The 18,273-nt window shown below is 35.4% G+C and overlaps 3 protein-coding genes across 3 annotated transcripts; 1 reads left to right on the top strand and 2 right to left on the bottom strand.

Annotated features, from left to right (window-relative positions):
- Window positions 1-1,386: 1,386 nt before the first annotated feature.
- On the bottom strand, window positions 1,387-5,245 carry LOC111461516 (RING-H2 finger protein ATL74-like). The gene is made up of 3 exons (XM_023105059.1): window positions 4,568-5,245; window positions 3,783-3,880; window positions 1,387-2,016 (listed from the first exon to the last, which is right to left on the bottom strand). The coding sequence occupies exons 1-3, from the start codon at window positions 4,724-4,726 to the stop codon at window positions 1,611-1,613; spliced, it is 663 nt and encodes a 220-aa protein (XP_022960827.1). The 5' UTR covers window positions 4,727-5,245; the 3' UTR covers window positions 1,387-1,610.
- Window positions 5,246-7,535: 2,290 nt separating this feature from the next.
- LOC111461485 lies at window positions 7,536-12,545 on the bottom strand. The gene is made up of 6 exons (XM_023105025.1): window positions 12,358-12,545; window positions 12,149-12,227; window positions 10,638-10,758; window positions 10,125-10,555; window positions 9,120-9,465; window positions 7,536-8,739 (listed from the first exon to the last, which is right to left on the bottom strand). Exons 2-6 carry the CDS (start codon window positions 12,181-12,183, stop codon window positions 7,783-7,785), a joined length of 1,890 nt encoding a protein of 629 aa, XP_022960793.1. The 5' UTR covers window positions 12,184-12,227; window positions 12,358-12,545; the 3' UTR covers window positions 7,536-7,782.
- Window positions 12,546-14,708: 2,163 nt separating this feature from the next.
- LOC111460675 (cyanidin-3-O-glucoside 2-O-glucuronosyltransferase-like) lies at window positions 14,709-17,607 on the top strand (the record flags this gene model as incomplete). Its single annotated transcript, XM_023103897.1, has 4 exons — window positions 14,709-15,147; window positions 15,211-15,470; window positions 16,105-16,644; window positions 17,363-17,607. Coding segments are annotated over 4 exons (1,437 nt in total), but the record flags the coding sequence as incomplete, so codon positions are not given.
- Between the last annotated feature and the right edge of the window lie 666 nt (window positions 17,608-18,273).

Genomic DNA, 18,273 nt, shown 5'->3' with positions numbered 1-18,273 from the left:
AAAAAAAAAAAAAAAAAAAAAAAAAAAAAAAAAAAAAAAAAAAAAAAAAAAAAAAAAAAAAAAAAAAATCTCCCACTCCTCCCTATTTTAAAAAATAAGCTAAATAATAATATTATTATTCTAACTTTTACTCTATTTAAAAAATATCCTTGGACTTTTAAAGGTTTTATATATTTTACCTTTATTAAAAAAAAAATTAAAAATTCTTACTATTAATATATTGACGAAAATCGATATTTCATAGACTATCTCCAAATGTTTGAAAATTTTATTAGTATTAAAAGTTTAAAAACGAGATAAAATATAAAATTTAAAAATATTTATATTAATTATGTTTGATCAGTTCCCTCCATTCTAATTTAGTCCCTATTATTTAAAAATTTTCAAGCTCACATAAATTTATTAAAAATTGTAAAAATATAAGGGACAAAATTGAAAATTTTAAAAATAGGAGGAAAATTAGGGGAAGAAAACACTACATTACATTATAGAGTAAATGAATATCTTAAAATTGAATTAAATTTGATATCAGTTTTGCTACCCTTACTCTTCCAATCATTAATCATAATTGCATTTAATAATAAAGAATAAAGTAAAACCCAAACTAAAATTAATTAATTAATATGTTATATAAAGAGCATTAAATAGCTGAGGACGAAGAACAACTAATTAATAAATGCCTGTGAAAACAAAGAACAGAGTCAACCTGTAATCCACAACAACGACAGCAGAAAGTGGAGAGATTCCGATTTGGGTCAGCTCTCCCGGTGTTCATAGCCCACAGGAAAGTACATCAAAACTCCATAAACACAAACACCAGAAGCCACAGAATGAGAAAACTTCGTGTACGAGAATAACGGTAACTACGAGTCGTAGCAAATATTGTCTTCTCTTTGGACTTTTCTTTTCGGACTTTCCTTCAAAGTTTTTAAAACATGTATGCTAGGGAGACGTTTCCACACTCCTCCCTAACCAATGTGAGATCTCACAATTCTCTCCCTTTTGAGGTTAGCATCCTCGCTGACACTCGTTCCTTTCTTTTCAATCAATGTGGGACCCCCTCTCTGATATCATTTATAACGGTCCAAGCCCACTCCTAACAGATATTGTCCTCTTTAAGCTTTTCCTTTCAGGTTTCCTCTCAACGATTTTAAAATGTAGGGAGAGGTTTCCACACCCTTATAAAGAATGATTCGTTCTCCTCACCAACCGACGTGGGATCTCACAACAACATATTCTCTGTTCTAGTTTTGGACGCTATGGTTTGGAGAAAGTGAAAATCCTATCTTTGTGGTCTGATAAAACCTCATAAATAGTCTCTTCTATTGTTAGAAGCCACTCACGGAGTGGATACGTGCAGTTAGCTATCTATGTGTAGACGTAACGTATAAAAGGGGGTTCATGGTGTACTTAATGTTGTGCAGAAGAAAAGTAACAAAACTGCTCAAACCAGCAACAGATTAGTTCACTACAAGCAAGACTTATGTACAGTGGTAAATAACAAGACAGACAACCTTTCTAAGCAGATAGATAGCTAAGGACATCTACTTTTGGGACACAGCTCTCTTACCAATCCAAACTCCTATCACAAACCAACCACAGAGAAACTCTCAAGCATTTGATGGACTTACTACATTTTTGTTTCTTGAGCCTTTACTATTCAGGTTACCTTCGGTAAACGAGGAAGCATTCTCTATCGGATCCGCTGCTCCGTTAGCCTGGTTCTCTTGGATTGGTTCCAACCCAGTGTTTTCATGGTCGCTTAATGGGAACCCATGGCAGGGATAAGCACAGACGTCTGAGTTGAGGTTGTAATGAGAGCGAATGGCTGAACTAAACAAGGGTTGTAATGTTCGTTTCTTGTCTGGGACCTCACGTAACGATGTACGACAAACTGGGCATGTTGAGTGCCGATGCAGCCATATGTCTATGCAGGTCACATGGAAGGAGTGTCCACAGTAGGGGAGAATGCGCAATAAGTCTTCACTGTTATAATCTGCTAAGCAAACTGTGCATCTGCCATTTTAAACACAGAAACAAACCATTAAGCTCGGTTTTGAATCGTCTTATTCCTTCAACTTTTTCGTACCGATACAAGAATGGTACTAGAGAGGAAGCCATTACTAAAACACAGAAGGAGAAGAAACATCACCATGCTTATGTTTTCATGATACCTTTTACACGTTGCTAACGTCACCAATCGGTCGGTATTAGATTTTCAAAACTTAGTTTAATTGACCAAAGCATATAAACTATAAGATTACGTCCTATAGCCCTATTTCAGCTGTGGGCAGCCTATTCTCTTGCCTCATGTTTTCAACAGCGCCATCAGAAACTGAAGAGAAAGGAGAACTTAACCTCCCTAAAGTGCCAAACAGAGGTCCTATTTTGGAGGTGTATGGTAGGAAAGGGGGGAGAGCTAATGAGGCTTGATCTGTGAGTAAGGGAGAGGGCACGTGAGATCCCACGTCGGTTGGAGATGGGAACGAAACATTCTTTATAAAAGTGTGAAAACCTCTCCCTAACAGATGCATTTTAAGACCATAAGGCTAACAGCGATACAAAATAGGTCAAAGCAAACAATATCTTCTAGCGGTGAACTTGGGTTGTTACAAGACATCTGGTATAAGTGAGACCCATTTAATTAAGAGGTTCATTAGAGAGATACGAGTGAGATACAGTTCTGTAAACATGGTTAAATACAGTAGCAAGAGGGGAGCAGGGCATCTTTTGGCAGGGGAAGAGAATAGGTGGTTATCGAGTTCGAGCTTTGCCTCTATCTTTTCCTTAACCATACATGAACTAATAGAAGAGGTTCTCGAGCACGATGGGAAAGATATTTACAACAACTAGTAGATGTATTTGAGAGAGAGAGAGTGACACTACATTAACATAGTAGCGTTCGTTCCAAACCGTACGAGATTTAACTAGTAACTCCTTTTTCCTCATCTATTGCTAAGGGCCCAGGCTGATTAAAACTATGTTTGAAGCCAACTTACCAAAATATCTCATAAAAGAATCACCATTCTACAAACTTTTAAAGATATTTATTCAAGAGGCCATCAATCACTCTCACAAGCAATACCAACATGGCCCAACCTGTTTGTTCCTCCTTTTTGCTTTTCCACCTGAACAGTGTGACGGCTAAATATCTGGCTTGTGACACCTCATCCTACCACTCAATATTCACAAATGATTATGCTTAGGGAAAAACCAATCAACTACATGATCAATTCATTTTAACCTCATCATACTCCCTTGGGTAAAGCACTTAGTCCTCATTCGCTTTCTATTCCTTGATAATGTAACAGCTCAAGCATACTGTTAGCAGATATTGTCTGTTTTGGACCGTTACATATCGTCGTCCGCCTCACAGTTTTAAAACGCGTTTGTTAGGAAGAGGTTTCCACACCCTTATAAGGAATGTTTCGTTCTCCTCTCCAACCGATGTGGGATCTCAAAATCCACCTTCTTTAGGCCCAGTGTCCTCACTGGCATACCGTTCAGTGTCTGGCTCTGATACCATTTGTAAAAGCTCAAACACACCACTAGCAGAGATTGTCTGCTTTAGGCCATTACAGATAAAACTAGTATACTTTACATTAAAGAGACACCATAATAGAATCTTATCCAATCTTATCCAGAGGAAACAAATATCATCATATGTCACTGCCCATCTGGAGGCAATTTATGATTCGTGATATATATATCAGATAAAGAGATTTTCTAGAGAAATCATGAAACCAACGCTGTGAGAAACTGTGAAATGAAGGAGAACATACTGAGCATTTCTCATGGATGAGAAGTATTCATCACTATACTTCTTAGTTGGAAAGTTAGCTACAACAAAAGGCTCTACACCGTGTTGTCCCCGTTCGAGCTGCAACGAGGAAATTCATTGTGTAAATAAAGAGGCGTCCACAAATGAATCAGCGTAAAGCATGGGAAAAAGAACTAAAAAGAACTGCCTATAAGAACAAACAAGAATTGAGTATTCAGAGACCCTTTTTGTTCCTGTCTAACCTCTCCCAATTCATCAGTAGTTGACTAAAAGTGACAATGCAAAAAGGCTACTAAAAATGCATTAGCAGACCTACAAAAGAGAGACAACCGAGCTAACATGATATCACGATATATGGGTCAATAATAGGTCCGGTGGTTCTTCCACTTTTTATTTTGATTGCTTTCAAATTCAAATGGCTTTGGATCTAAGTGTATCGAAGTGTAGGCCGAGTCATCTGAGATCAAACATTAACCATGTGCCTTGGTAAGCTATTGTCTCACCAACTAGCTAATCATAGAACAAAATTATATGTAACAATCTCTAAAAACGCATGAGTTTCGCCTTTTTTAGTAGTCTCTTACAGCATATCAGAACGGAGTAAAACAACCGTATGAAATGAATGGTGAAACTACATTCAATTTGCAGAAATGCAAGAACTATAGTGCAGAGAGGCAATCAAATCCAGTTTCTAGTGAGAAATATGGCTCATGAATCAGCATATGAAATGTATATATGTATATATCAAATCTAGAAGCAAACTAAATATGAGAAGAACAAGCTCACCCCACTGAGATCGGATCTAGAAGCGACAAGGAAGGAGCGCCTTGAAGCATTGAGATGAATCCGAGCACAAACAAGCCTCGTGCAAACGAACACGATGAACAAAGTACTCACAGTGAATCCAATCACAGTCATCACCAAATTTACACCAGAAGACATCATTCTCCAAATAACCTCTTCTCCTCAAATCAAATCTCCCTTTCTGCACTAATCGAAACCTCAAATTTCTCTTCTATTGCGAACTAAAATCGCGCGAACTTCAGCAAATTCAACCACGAAAGGAGTGATTCTAATCGCATTCACGCCAAAACTAGAACGAAAACCGATTCCCATGATGAATCATTTCAAGAACACGCTCGAACACAAATCGGGAACGCAAAAAAAAAAAAAAAAAAAAAAGGGAAGTTTAATCAGATGGCGACTACGAGCGAAAATCCGAGAGAAAACGATTGAAAGTACGGTGAAGAAATCGGGAATTTGCAAGAACTGAAAAGGAGAGAAGCCATTTGGAGAAATTTGAGTGCGGATTGAGAGAGAAACCCGAAGAACCCACCACCATGAGTTTTAAAATGGACTCACTGGGACAGTCGGAATTGCAATACAAGTAGTGATGGGAAATGGAATCTTCTTATGATATTTAAAGAAAGAAGAATCAAATCTGTTCAGACTTTCATAGAAAAATTGAGCAACAGAAATGGGTGGGAAACAAATTTCAATCACTTGCCTTCATTTTATTATATGCCAAGTTGTTGCCTCCCTGAATCTAAAGAACTGCTAATCATGCTTTCAAAATGATTAAACCTTGCAATTTGATCCAAATAAACTAATGAATTCATAATTCATTGTGTTCATCTCTTAGAACATGCTTAAGTGTTAACTCTAAGTCAAACACTTGCTTTTTAAGACAAGATCATCCCTAAATTCATCCCAACCTTATCCACGTCAAATAAGTTTATATTTTAAATGGATCTTAAATTTTTTTTTAATACCGTGAAAGGTCAGAACACCAAGAACTATATATTTACCGAACATCAAGAAATAACTTTTTTTTCTCTTAGTTACTCGGGAGAAAAAAATATTTTTTTAAGCCCTTAATCTCAAATTAATTAATTAATTAATATTTTGACAATAAAAAAACAACAATTATTAGTATTTTGACTTGTACACCGTTTAAGATTGGGAACAACAATTTCAACGTTTTTTTTAATCACTCAGATCAGAGCTAAAACGAAAGAGCTACCGTCCAAACAAGATACTTCAAAGAACGATACCGACAAAAAAAAAAATAATAATAATAATAATAACAACAACGAGTTTACCAATTTTTGAGCTAATTTGAATTGGTGGCACGAGAATTTTCGAGATTGATTTAGAAGGTTAAACTAAATATAGATTTGAATTATAGGGAAAATACTTTTATATTTATGTCCCTCCAAAAATAGCAAATTGTGTTTGTTTAAAATTTTACTTTAAAAGAATAGTCTAATCATAAAAAAAAAATCTATTTTTATTGTACCTATATACAAAAAGTGAAACTACTTTGCTATATATATATATATCTTTTTATTTATTAATTAATTAATTTATTTATTTATTGATAAATTAATTAAAATACTACCATCTTATTATCAATATATATAGATAAAAAAGGTTTATAATTATTTTTTAAATATATTTTTATACGTTAATTTTGAAGTTAAATATAGTACTAACCGATTTTTTTGAATTTTTAAAAAAATTTAATAATATTAATAAAACTTTTTAAAATTTAAGAGTAATTTTGAAAATTTTTAAAATTAAAGATAAAGTATTATAAAATACTATATATATATATATATATATATATTATTTATTTATTGTGGGTGGAAAAGCAACTTTTTATTTGGGTCTAATCATGTTTACGAATGAGTGCTTTCCTAAGTTGACAATGTCAATATATAAATAAATAAATAAATAAATAAATAAATAAAAAGATAATGATAGATTTTCTTTTTTTAGAAAAATACAATTGTGAATCAAAAGTTGATTTATTTATTTTATAATAAATATTTCTATTTAATAAAAGTGAAAATAAAGACATATTTATCTGTACTAAAAAAAACAAAATTAGAAATAAAATATCTTTGCAAAGGTTAAAAAAAAATATTTAAAAAATGTAAGACCATCCAATAAACTATGATATAATACGACGTCGTTTGTCAAAATATCTTTACAAATTAGTGCTTTGTGTTTGTATTTTAGAAAACAAATTTATGACAAAGCATAAAAGTTCCTTTCAATCATGCCCCTTTGGGTATTCCCCTTTACATTAAAGTTCAAAACTATGACCTTGAGAACGACCCATATAACTCGAGTGTTTTCACTATGGTAAAATGTATATTTTTTTTGTCTCGTATTAGCACGACGTTTTAACTAATGAGGGTTGCTAGTTAAACGTTGACGGGTTTGTTTTTTAACTGATGTCTCCATAAACACTATTCTTTCTACTTCTACCTTTTCTTAATTCCAATAAGACAATGATCCGGTCAGTTTGCAACTAGAAAACGTAAGATTGCTCACTACAAATACATAGTTTAGCGGGTTAAAACGTACACACTCAACCAGAACATAGTTTAACTGGTTAAGACATATACGCTAAACCGAGAGGTTAGAGGTTCAAATCCTTCTACCTTGTTGAACTGAAAAAAAAAAAAAAAAAAAAAGTTAAGTTCGGGAAGTGAGAATACACATACCAAACTGATCAGACAGAGTCCTAGAACGGGTTTAAACCTCTCCGACCAAATATTTGATAATTTAAAACTCTGGTTGTCTCATTGAGCTATGGAGCTACCCTTGAACGGGCAAAGTGTTCCTAAAGACATGACAACATAGAACACGAACGTATATACCGTTCTTGTTATGCAAGTCCGACTCGATGCCCTAGCTATCAAAGGAAAAAACAAAAACAAGCAATCTCCAGCAGAATCTCAGGGAACTCATGATCTTCTTATGACATAGAATTTGATGTAAACAAATAATCCTCAGTACAAATGAGTATAGGATTCAAATCATCAAATAGTTTATTTGTATATGGAAAGTTGAGAGTAAAATAAGCAGAACAACTTCAACTTACAGTATGATACAAGGGCGGCCAAATCTCCTTTTCAAGGCCAATTTCCTTCTAGCCTCCTAGCCATCCTCCTGGAACCTGAAATGTTTCACGTCAATACTACAAGTAACTATCTATACATATTTGGCCTAAACTGATCATCATAGAATGAATATTGGTTCGGCGGAGGCATTTCTGCGGTCCGACCTGGAAAAGTTCTTAAAAAAGTGTCGTTATGACGAACGCTTGATGAAACTGGACGTGATGGATCAAAATGAGGCTTCTGGCCTGGATTTTTCCATCTATTCTCAGGAAAATGGTTGGTTAGAAACCCATCTCGTGCGGAACCCGAACTAATGTGGTAGTTGCTGTTGCGTAAACGAGCGTCTCTTAGAAAACTCGATCTATCCTCCATTTCATGACCCGGGAAAATTTGAACACTATCTCCAGGATAACGAGTAGTTGTCAATCTTAACAGAGAATTCGAACCTGGGAAATTCGTTTGACACGAAGCTTCAGCAGCAAAGTCAGTTGGAAGCCTGAAGAGCCCTGCACATCCAACAGGGATGTCTAACCTATCCCCAGCTTTTGGATCAGAATGGGATCCAAAGGGTACTTGGTTGATTTTCTTTGTTAGTGATAGCTTCGCTTGTTTAAGCGCATCGAGGACACTATTTAACGCAGGCGGTTCGTGTGGCACCAATGCATATAGATCATTGTTACGGTACGGAGTTTCTTGGCTATGGATACTGGCATCACCATGAGATAATGGCCTGGCTGGGAGCCCACGACCGAGTTCGGAGGTGCGTGAAGGTTCTTCTTGGCATTGATTCACATTAGCCATAGGAAAAGTAAATTCTTCGAGCGATCGTGAAGTAGAAACGCTGTTTGTGTTCTGATCCTGCACGTCTTCCACGTCAGCACACGGAGATGGGCCAAGCGTATTGGGCGGAGCTCGAGATGAACCTCTAGAGACACAATCTACTGCAACCTGCATTTTTGGCTCATCAGATAGATTTGGAGCTTGAGCCCTGATCTCGTCCCTTTCCTCAGTGATATCTGAATGGTTTCCAGGGTCACAAGAATCCTACATAAGCAATGAATTAAAAGAGAAGAATTAGTTCATACAACAATGTAATTTGCTCAAAACCAGAGGCAATGTTCTAACGACAACGACAACGACAAAGACATTTTAGATGGACATGCGATCATCATAAAGCGGGTAATATTCGTACTCTAGTCATGAGGATTAAAATTTATCTTCGGTTTTTTTAACACGGAACAACTTCTCATGGATATCTCGAAAAGGAATAAAAGTTTAGGAATACGAACGTCGAGAACTGATAACTACTTCAGATCTTCCAAAGAAAACCGAGAACGGATCACGGACACAAGGGATTCAAATGCGACAAAATCAGAGAGCTTCTCAATACCAAAAAGAAATAATCAGTTTCTGATGGAACATACCGGAGTACTGTTGTTATTTTCTCTGAACTTCTCTTCCCATTCTCTTTGGGCCTTTTCCATTGCTTCATATTGATCAATGAGTTGTGCTTGACATTTCAATGCCTTCTCCATATCGTTTACATTTTCACACCCATCTAAATCGTGATCTCGATCTTTACTTCCTACGTTACCATGAACTTCAGAAGAAACTGAGCGTGTTTTTTCGTGAAGTTCATAGCCATCTCTCAATATCTTGTGCCCGTTTACAGAGAAATTCCGAGAGTCTTCTGAACAAGTAGACTGTGCGATCTCCGGAGAACAATCCATGGACGCCTCCGATTTGAGCTCTTGCTCCCCAGCTAGTGGTCTGGTATGCAAAAATACGAATCAATATCAAGTACAATGTTCAGGAATGATTGAATCACACTTTTAAGGATCTATGGCATAGTAGAAGAAGCCAACTATCATCTATCGCACCTATGAGATAAGCCAAACAGGTCTACAAGGGAGAGGTTTCCACACTCTTATAAAAAATGCTTCGTTCCCCTCTCTAACCGATGTGGGATCTCACAATCCACCCTCTTTCGGGGCCCAACGTTCTCGCTGGCACTTGCCTGGTGTTTGGCTCTGATACTGTTTGTAACAGCTCAAGCCCACTGCTAACAGATATTGTCTTCTTTGGGTTTTCCCTTCCGGGCTTCCCCTCAAGGTTTTAAAACGCGTCTTACTAGGGAGAGATTTCCACACTCTTATAAAGAATGCTTCGTTCCCCTCTCCAACCGATGTGGAATCTCACATGCACATTCTGCAACAGGGCAGCAGAAAACCCGGATTATGAGTCATAGAGGTGCCATTTCGCAAGTTTGCGTTGGAAAATGTGAGCCAACTGATGATCGAACTCAGCAATTAGGAAATTAGACACTCGAAAATGCCATTAAGTTTCCAAGAACAATGGTCTATAGCCTTACAGATGATCCAAGAAGAAATTCCACAAACAGAGGGCAGAAATAAACAGCTTAAGCATACCTCGCATCTCTACGTTTTATCTGGCGGCACGATCTTCCAAGTTGATGTTTTGGTGACGAAGAACCAATAGAAGCGAAACTGCTTCGGCTTCTTACAGAAATTTTTTTGTACGTCTCACGAGTACGTGGTGAATCCTTGCGTCCTTTCCAAGACAGGCTTCCACCTAGCACTGGAGAAGTATCAATATCAGAACCTGCATATTCTTCACGTTCATTTCTCCTTCGTATTGAACTCGAGTTCACGTCGTCTCTTGCGGGGTCATTCCCAACTTTCCATTCACACGGTGTTTCATGGTCCGAGTTCGAATCAAATGTCTCAGAAATATCGCTAACCCCATTATCTTCTAAAATGGAAAGTACATCTGCTGTGGCCTTTTCAGCCATTTTTCTTTGAAGAGTAATGATCTTTAGCTGCTCCTCCAGTTCTGCAACCTATAGAAAACAAATAATATTTCCAGATCAAACACATGAGACAGAACCCAAAGAAAACCGACGAAAAAAACAAACACTGAACTCTTTTTGCTAGTTCATCAGCTCTTTGTCTTGCACTTTTTGAAACAGATCGTTCCGATAGAAGTCGAGCACGAAGAAACTCGATAGTCATTGCAGTTGTGTCCTCCACACCAGGGACAGTCCTGATGACCAATGATCATTAAAACAAACGCAAACCAAGTAGAGAAGCACTTCAGCATTTAACCATAACCAAACATACTGCCGGAATACGATTACAGTTCTTTTCATGATAACCATAAAATTGTGTGATGTTTTTATAAACATTAATTTAGAGAAATTGCATTTGATATAAATCTAAGACAGAAATCTTAAGTTTCCATTTCTCTTGTGTTTATGTCCCATCCAGTAAATTTCTCTCGATCTTTAGCTTTGAGACGAAGCCGTTTACACCTTACGGAGCTATGTCTCGATCGTGTTATTAAGGAAATGGGATGGTACAAGAGAAAATATCAAAAGGATCATATGAAAAATGGGTGAGAAAATATGAGGCCAAATATAAACAAAAGGAAACCATTAAATTTTTCATATGACCAGCGGTCTAAGCCTGCCATTGTTGATACTGAGCAAGTAATGGTTCAATTACCGTAACAACCCAAGTCCACCGCTAGCACATATTGTCTTCTTTGAACTTTCCCTTCCGAACTTCCCTTCATCTTTGGGTTTTCCCTTCCGCGCTTCCCCTCAAAGTTTTAAAACGTGCTTGCTAGAGAGAAGTTTCCACACCCTTACAAAGAATGCTTCGTTCCCCTCTCCAATGTGGAATCTCACAATCCACCCCTCTTCAAGACCTAACGTCCTCGCTGGCACTCGTTCCTTCAATACCATTTGTAACAGCCCAAGAAGTTTTCACACCCTTATAAAGAATGTTCCGTTACCCTCTCCAATGTAGAATCTCACAATCCACCCCTCTTCAAGACCCAACGTCCTCGCTGGCACTCGTTCCTCCAATACCATTTGTAACAGTCCAAGAAGTTTCCACACCCTTATAAAGAATGCTTTGTTCCCCTCTCCAACCGATGTGGAATCTCACAATCCACCCCTCTTCAGGGCCTAGCGTCCTCGCTGACACTCGTTCCTCTATTACCATTTGCTAACAACCCAAGCCCACCGCTATCATATATTGTCCTCTTTAGGCTTTCCCTTCCGGCTTCCCCTCAAGGTTTTGAAACGAGTCTGCTAGGGAGAGGTTTCCACACTCGTATAAAGAATGCTTCGTTCCCCTCTCCAACTGACGTGGAATCTCACAATTACTCTAACTCTTAGAGGATGGAAAACAACTGATTCATACTCCAAAATCATATGAACATCTTGTAAATCCAATCTTAAGTACTTGTTCGAGATCAAACCGCCTATCACTGGCTACACAAGCTCAAATTATAACGAAAAACTTAGAACAAGACACAGACAAGCACAAAAGTAAAACCCACGGACTAAAAAAACACTTCAAACACTGAAAATCAGAGCCAAAAACAGGTTAACTACGAGAATTAAAGATATCCAGATGAGCCTCACCTCGGATCTTGCTGATCCTGATCGGGATTTTCCATTATCTAATTGATAAAAACAAATTCCGCGCCGAACTTTCCAGTTTCTACACAGATGGAAGCGAAGAACAAAACGAATTGCTATGAACTCAGCATCAAAAACAGAACAATTGAGCAGAACAGAAATGAAAGACTCAGACAAAATTGGACGAAGAGATTTAAGAAACCCATGCTAACCTCAAAAGGAAGCTTCCATGAACCCTAACATAGACTTTTACTTTCACTGTGAGAGTAGGAGGTGAGAATGGTAGACAAATTCCATTACCACGACCGTTCGATCAAGCATCGATGGGACCTAAAAATCAACCGCATTCCTGAATGTTTGGGTCCGATTTGCTCGAAACACTGTCCTCTGCAATTGAAGCACATTAGCAGTAACATTTTCTACAAATTTTATTTACATATTAAACTGTTAGTTATTATTATATTTAAATAATTTTAAAAACTAGATTATCTTTAAATTTTTTAAATTTCTTAATGTTACTGGTAAAAGTTAATGACTATTTTTAAAACGTTCACTAAAAATAATAAAAGTTTTTTTTTTTTTAATGTGGAGGTCAAATTTTCTTTCTCCCGTCTATTTAAAACATATTATATTACTAACTAAAATTTTATAAATCTCAAATATTAAATATTCACAAGTCACAGTGCATCAGTTATAAACTTCAATTATTTTTAATTTTCATGATAATTTTTATTTTTAAGTAGGGTTAGGTTGGATTGTAACACTATTTTCAAGTTGACCCGATGAAAAAAATATCAACTTGTGAACCTTAACGTTCCAAAAATTTGACCCAATATCAACCCAATTTTTATGGTTTGGACTGGGTAGTTCAATTTGGTTGGATTTTCGAGTCATATGAGCATACTTGTTATTTATTCGTTTTATTTTATTTTAATAAATCGAATAAACAAATTAATTATGGTAATTTTAAAATAATAATTATGAATAAATAGTGAGAAAATGCAAATGAATTTTAAACTTCAAAATCAAACTTTAGAAAGCAATCAACTTAGAGTGACTTTTACGCAATTAAAATAATATATATAATTATAAAAGAAAATGTTCCAATCAATTATGACAAAAAAAAAAAAAAAAAAAACCAAAAGTTATTTAATTATTATTTTAATGGTAGATATTTCGTAAATATTTTATATAATATATCTCGTAGATTAAATCTGTTCAAATATATGTGCTTTCTTCTTCTCTATATTCTCTCTTGCTGTACACGTATGAAATTATCAATAAAATCTTTCATCTCGTCGAGTGTGTGGGTTGTTGAGCGATCCTAATCGTCCATCTTCCATCTAAAACATACTGTAAGTTCGTTTTAGATCATTGAATCTAATAAAATAATAAAGAATATATAAAAATAATTATTTTAAAAATTGTTCAGAATTAAAAATTATATTTTAAGAGTTGAGTAATTAAAATAAATAAATAAATAAAAATTAAAGACAAAATCATATTTTTAAAGGGAAATTGCTAAAAAAAAAAGACCATAAAGGACAAAATAACAATACAAAGAGAATTTTTCATTGTTTTCTCCTTCCTTTGTTGATAAGAGTCAACCGATTAAATTCAACAGCACCGACTTCTGAAGTTTGATCCGAGTTACAAATGTACACGTGGAACTACCTAGCTGGCACAGTGGTCGTATCGTATTTCGACACGTGTAAATCCATGCAATATATTAAAAAAAATTGCAATATTTCTTAACCATTTTATGAGTTAAAAATGTAATTATTTTAGAATATTAGACAAAGATTACGTTGATAATAACGTAAGACGCCATGATATTGACTCGAACGTTTACTTTAATTAGGTTTGAAAAAACAACATTTAGCCATGTTGACTTTTCGTTAGAAGTCAAAGTCAAACAATTTTATAATATGGTTTCATTTTATAGTTAAATTATAAATTTAGTTTGTAAGCTAAAAAAGTTTTAAATTTTTTGTTTTTTTTTTTATTTAAAATAATAGCAGCAAAAAGAAAAATGTTCTCTGATATTTTCAGACATATCGAGGTTTGAATATTTTTGTACAGTTAAAATGAGATTCATTTCACAAAAGACGAGATCAGTAAATAAAAATTAATTGAAATTTAATCTTTATAAGACCGTCAATATTATACCGAGAGTGTTTTTAGAATATATCAAATTAATATAACTATCTCCACCTTTGAAACCCAACATTCTTACTGGCACACCGTCTCGTGTCTACCTTCATTCGGGGAAGAGCGAGAAGACTGGAACGGTCTAAATCCACCGCTAGCAAATATTGTCCTTTTTGGGCTTTCCCTCAAGGCTTTAAAACGGTCTGTTAGGAGAAGGTTTCCACTCCCTTATAAGGAGCGTTTTGTTCTCCTCTCCAACAAATGTGGGACATCACATATGTGCATCGAAACAAATTAATAGTTTTACGCGCAGTTCTCGGAACCCGACATTATGATGTCATCATTATCACCTTTGTCCTTAACCCAATCCCTTTTGCTTTAAATCTCATAACCCAAACCAAAAATAAAATAACTTGAAATTATGGAAGGCAATAGACATGGCAAAACGAGCGTTTTGATGCTCCCATGGCTGGCTCACGGCCATGTCTCGCCGTTCTTCGAGCTAGCCAAATCCCTCCGCCGTAGAAACTTCCACATATACTTCTGTTCCACCTCCGTAATTATCAACTCAATCCAATCAAACCTCACTCGAGATCTCTCCTCCGATATTGAGCTCGTCGAGCTAAAGTTACCGACCTCATCCGACCTCCCGCCCTACCGCCACACTACCGCCGGCCTCCCACCCCATCTCATGTTCTCGCTTAAGCGAGCTTTCGACTCGGCCGCCGCCACCTTCAGCATCATCCTCCATAACTTGAACCCGGACTTGGTCATCTATGATTTCTTGCAACCATGGGCACCTACTGTGGCTCGATCATCTCATATTCCCGCCGTCATGTTCCAACCTACGGGTGAGTTCAGTCGTTAAATTTATTACCGTGACGTATTAGATATAAATTTGAAAGTTTTTACAGGCGCGCTTATGGCGGCTATGGTGAAGTACGAGTTGGAGTATCCGAGCTCGGATTTGAGCTCGATATTCCCAGATATTCGGCTCACCGAGTACGAGATTAAACAGGTCAAGAACTTGTTTAGATCATCAGTGAATGATGCGAGGGATGAAGAAAGGATTAAGGAATGTAATGAGAGATCGTGTGGTATGATTTTGGTGAAATCATTCAGAGAAATTGAAGGCAAATATATTGATTTTCTCTCTATTTTGCTGCGGAAGAAGGTTTGTAATTTCCATTAAATTTCACTGAATATTCTTATTTAAAATTTGTATTTTTTTTATATATTTTATATTTTTTTTAAGAAAATATTTGAATTTTTGGATAAATTTTAAGAAAAAATATATTTTTTAAATTTTTTTTTAAATTTGACTTAATTTATAAAAAAATAGAGAAGTATATTTAATTTTACATTATAAAAAAATAAAAAAATTAAAGCTCTATCGAATAATCATTTAATTTTTAAAAATTAAGTTTATAAATAAGTTTTTGTATTTTATTATCTACTTTTATATATATATATCAAATTTTAAAAAATAAAATAAAAAGATAAGTATCAATTTTAAAAATAAAAAATTAATTATTGATTTAGCTTTCAAATCAATTATATTAAATTTGTTTTTTTTTAATTTTTTAAAAAACTTTTTAAAAATTTTTATTTAGATTTTATTTTATATTACTATTTTTATATACATCAAATTATTTAATGAAAATAGTAATGAAAATAATAATGAAGTTTATTTGTCAATTAAATAATAAAAAATTAAAAAGTTAATTAAAAATCAAGAGATTAAATGAAAATAGTAATAAATTCACATGAAATTAAATTGTTTTTTTTTTTTAATTACGGGTAATTAGGTGGTTCCAGTGGGTCCATTAGTTCAAGAACCAGAAAACGACGTCGTATCAAGAAGAAGATTCGAAAAATGGCTAAACAAAAAACAGGACTCATCTTGCTTACTCGTGTCATTCGGTAGCGAGTTTTACTTATCCAAAGAAGACATGGAAGAAATCGCTTATGGGCTCGAGCTTAGCCACGTGGACTTCATATGGGTCGTTAGGTTTCCGGTAGCCGGTGGAGGAGAGAGAAAGAAGAACGTTGAAGAAGAACTCCCTAAAGGATTTATAGAGAGAGTTAGAGAGAGAGGAATGGTGGTGGAAGGGTGGGTCCCACAAGCTCAGATTTTGAAACACCGTACCACCGGCGGCTTCCTCAGCCATTGTGGGTGGAGCTCCGTCATGGAGAGCATCAAGTTTGGTGTCCCGATCATCGCCGCCCCAATGCAGCTCGACCAACCGTTGAATGCTAGGTTGGTCGAGTGGCTCGACGTCGGTGTCGTCATCGAAAGAGACAATGGTCGCCTCCGCCGACAAGAAGTGGCCAGAGTTGTCAAAGAGGTTAGTTGTTATTTATCTTTTTAACCTTGTGTCTGATAGATCAAAAATATTATTCAGCTATTTTCGTATGTTTTATCATGAGACGTATGACCTACGAAGTTAGAAGCTCGAGAATCGATTAACCCCTTTTAAGGTTCAAGCCCGAGATACAAACATTCCAGTCAATTTAGCGTTTCATCTGGAAATTTAACCTAAATTTAATATCATGTTCATATTCATAACACTGTCACTACTAGCGGATATTGTCTTTCTTGAGCTTTTCCTTTCGAACTTTCCCTCAAAGTTTTAAAAACGGTATGCTAGGGAGAGGTTTCCACATACTTACAAAAAATGTTTCGTTTTCCTCCTCAACCGATGTGAGATCTTACAATCCACTCCTTTCAGGGTCCAAGTTTCCACACCCTTACAAAGAATGTTTCGTTCTCTCTCGGTCAGGGAGGAGAACAAAAACACCTTTTATAAGGGTGTGGAAACCATTCCCTAATAAATGCACAAGCGTTGAGGGGAAACCCGAAAGGGAAAGCCAAAAGAGGACAATATCTACTAGCGGCAGATCTGAGCCGTTACATTGGTTCTTTTGCATCGAGTGGGATCTCACAATCCATCCTCCTTCGAGGCCAATGTCCTCGTTGGAATTCATTTCTCTCTCTAATTAATGTGGGATCTCATACTCTCGAAGATTACCGATACTAATATCTTATTGGTTTTTCTTAATAAGGTAATGGTAGAGAAGATGGGAGAGAGAGTAAGGAAGAAGGTAAAGGAGTTTGCAGAGATGTTGAAGAAGAAAGGTGACGAAGAGATGGACATGGTGGTGGAAGAGCTAGTGAAGCTTTGCAAGAGCAACAAGGAAGATAATTTAGAGAGCCATTGGTGTAGACCCGCCATTGATAGCCATTTTTGTGAACCTCGATGATGATGCTACCACAACCGACACGGGACCTTTTTGCAAATACGACAATTAGCAAGGACTAGCTTAATAAAAGTATAAGTTCTTTTGCAACTGACACGAGAGCTTTTTGCAAATACAACAATTAGCAAGGACTAGCTTAATAAAAGTAGAAGTTCTTTTTGTTAATATGAGTCGAATATTTTAATAATCTATCAAATATATTTTACATAAAAAAAAACTATCAAATTCATTAGACATAAAATTTAATTTTATCCATATATACGTTTAATTATAAAATAATTTTAATTAATTAATTAATTTATTAGACACAAAATTCTAATTTATTATTTTATTATATATAAATTTAATGAAAATTTTTAAGTACAGATATTTTAAATATTATAAAAAAAAAGTTCAAAAATGAAAAATAGTAATTAATTGTTCAATAGTTATTATTATGTATTTATTGAATTAAAAATAATTTATTTATAAAATGAAGTTATGATTTAATAAAATAAAGTATTTATTTTAGGATGATTATTGAAAATATTAATTTTTTGAAAAGTAATTAAAAAAAATTAAAATTTACTCAGGTAAGTACTGACATCACTGCTAGCCTAGCCGCTCCTGATTGGGCTTTTCTTTTAGGGCTTTCTCTTGAGCTTTAAAATGCGTCTCTTAGGAGAAGGTTTCCACGCCCTTATAAATGGTAGTTTGTTCTCCTCTCCAACTAATGT

This window comes from Cucurbita moschata, unplaced genomic scaffold (genome assembly GCF_002738365.1).
Source record: "Cucurbita moschata cultivar Rifu unplaced genomic scaffold, Cmos_1.0 Cmo_Scf00002, whole genome shotgun sequence".
Taxonomy (NCBI): Eukaryota; Viridiplantae; Streptophyta; class Magnoliopsida; order Cucurbitales; family Cucurbitaceae; genus Cucurbita; species Cucurbita moschata.
Note: the sequence above shows the minus strand (reverse complement) of the source record. Positions and strands in the feature narration are given on the sequence as shown.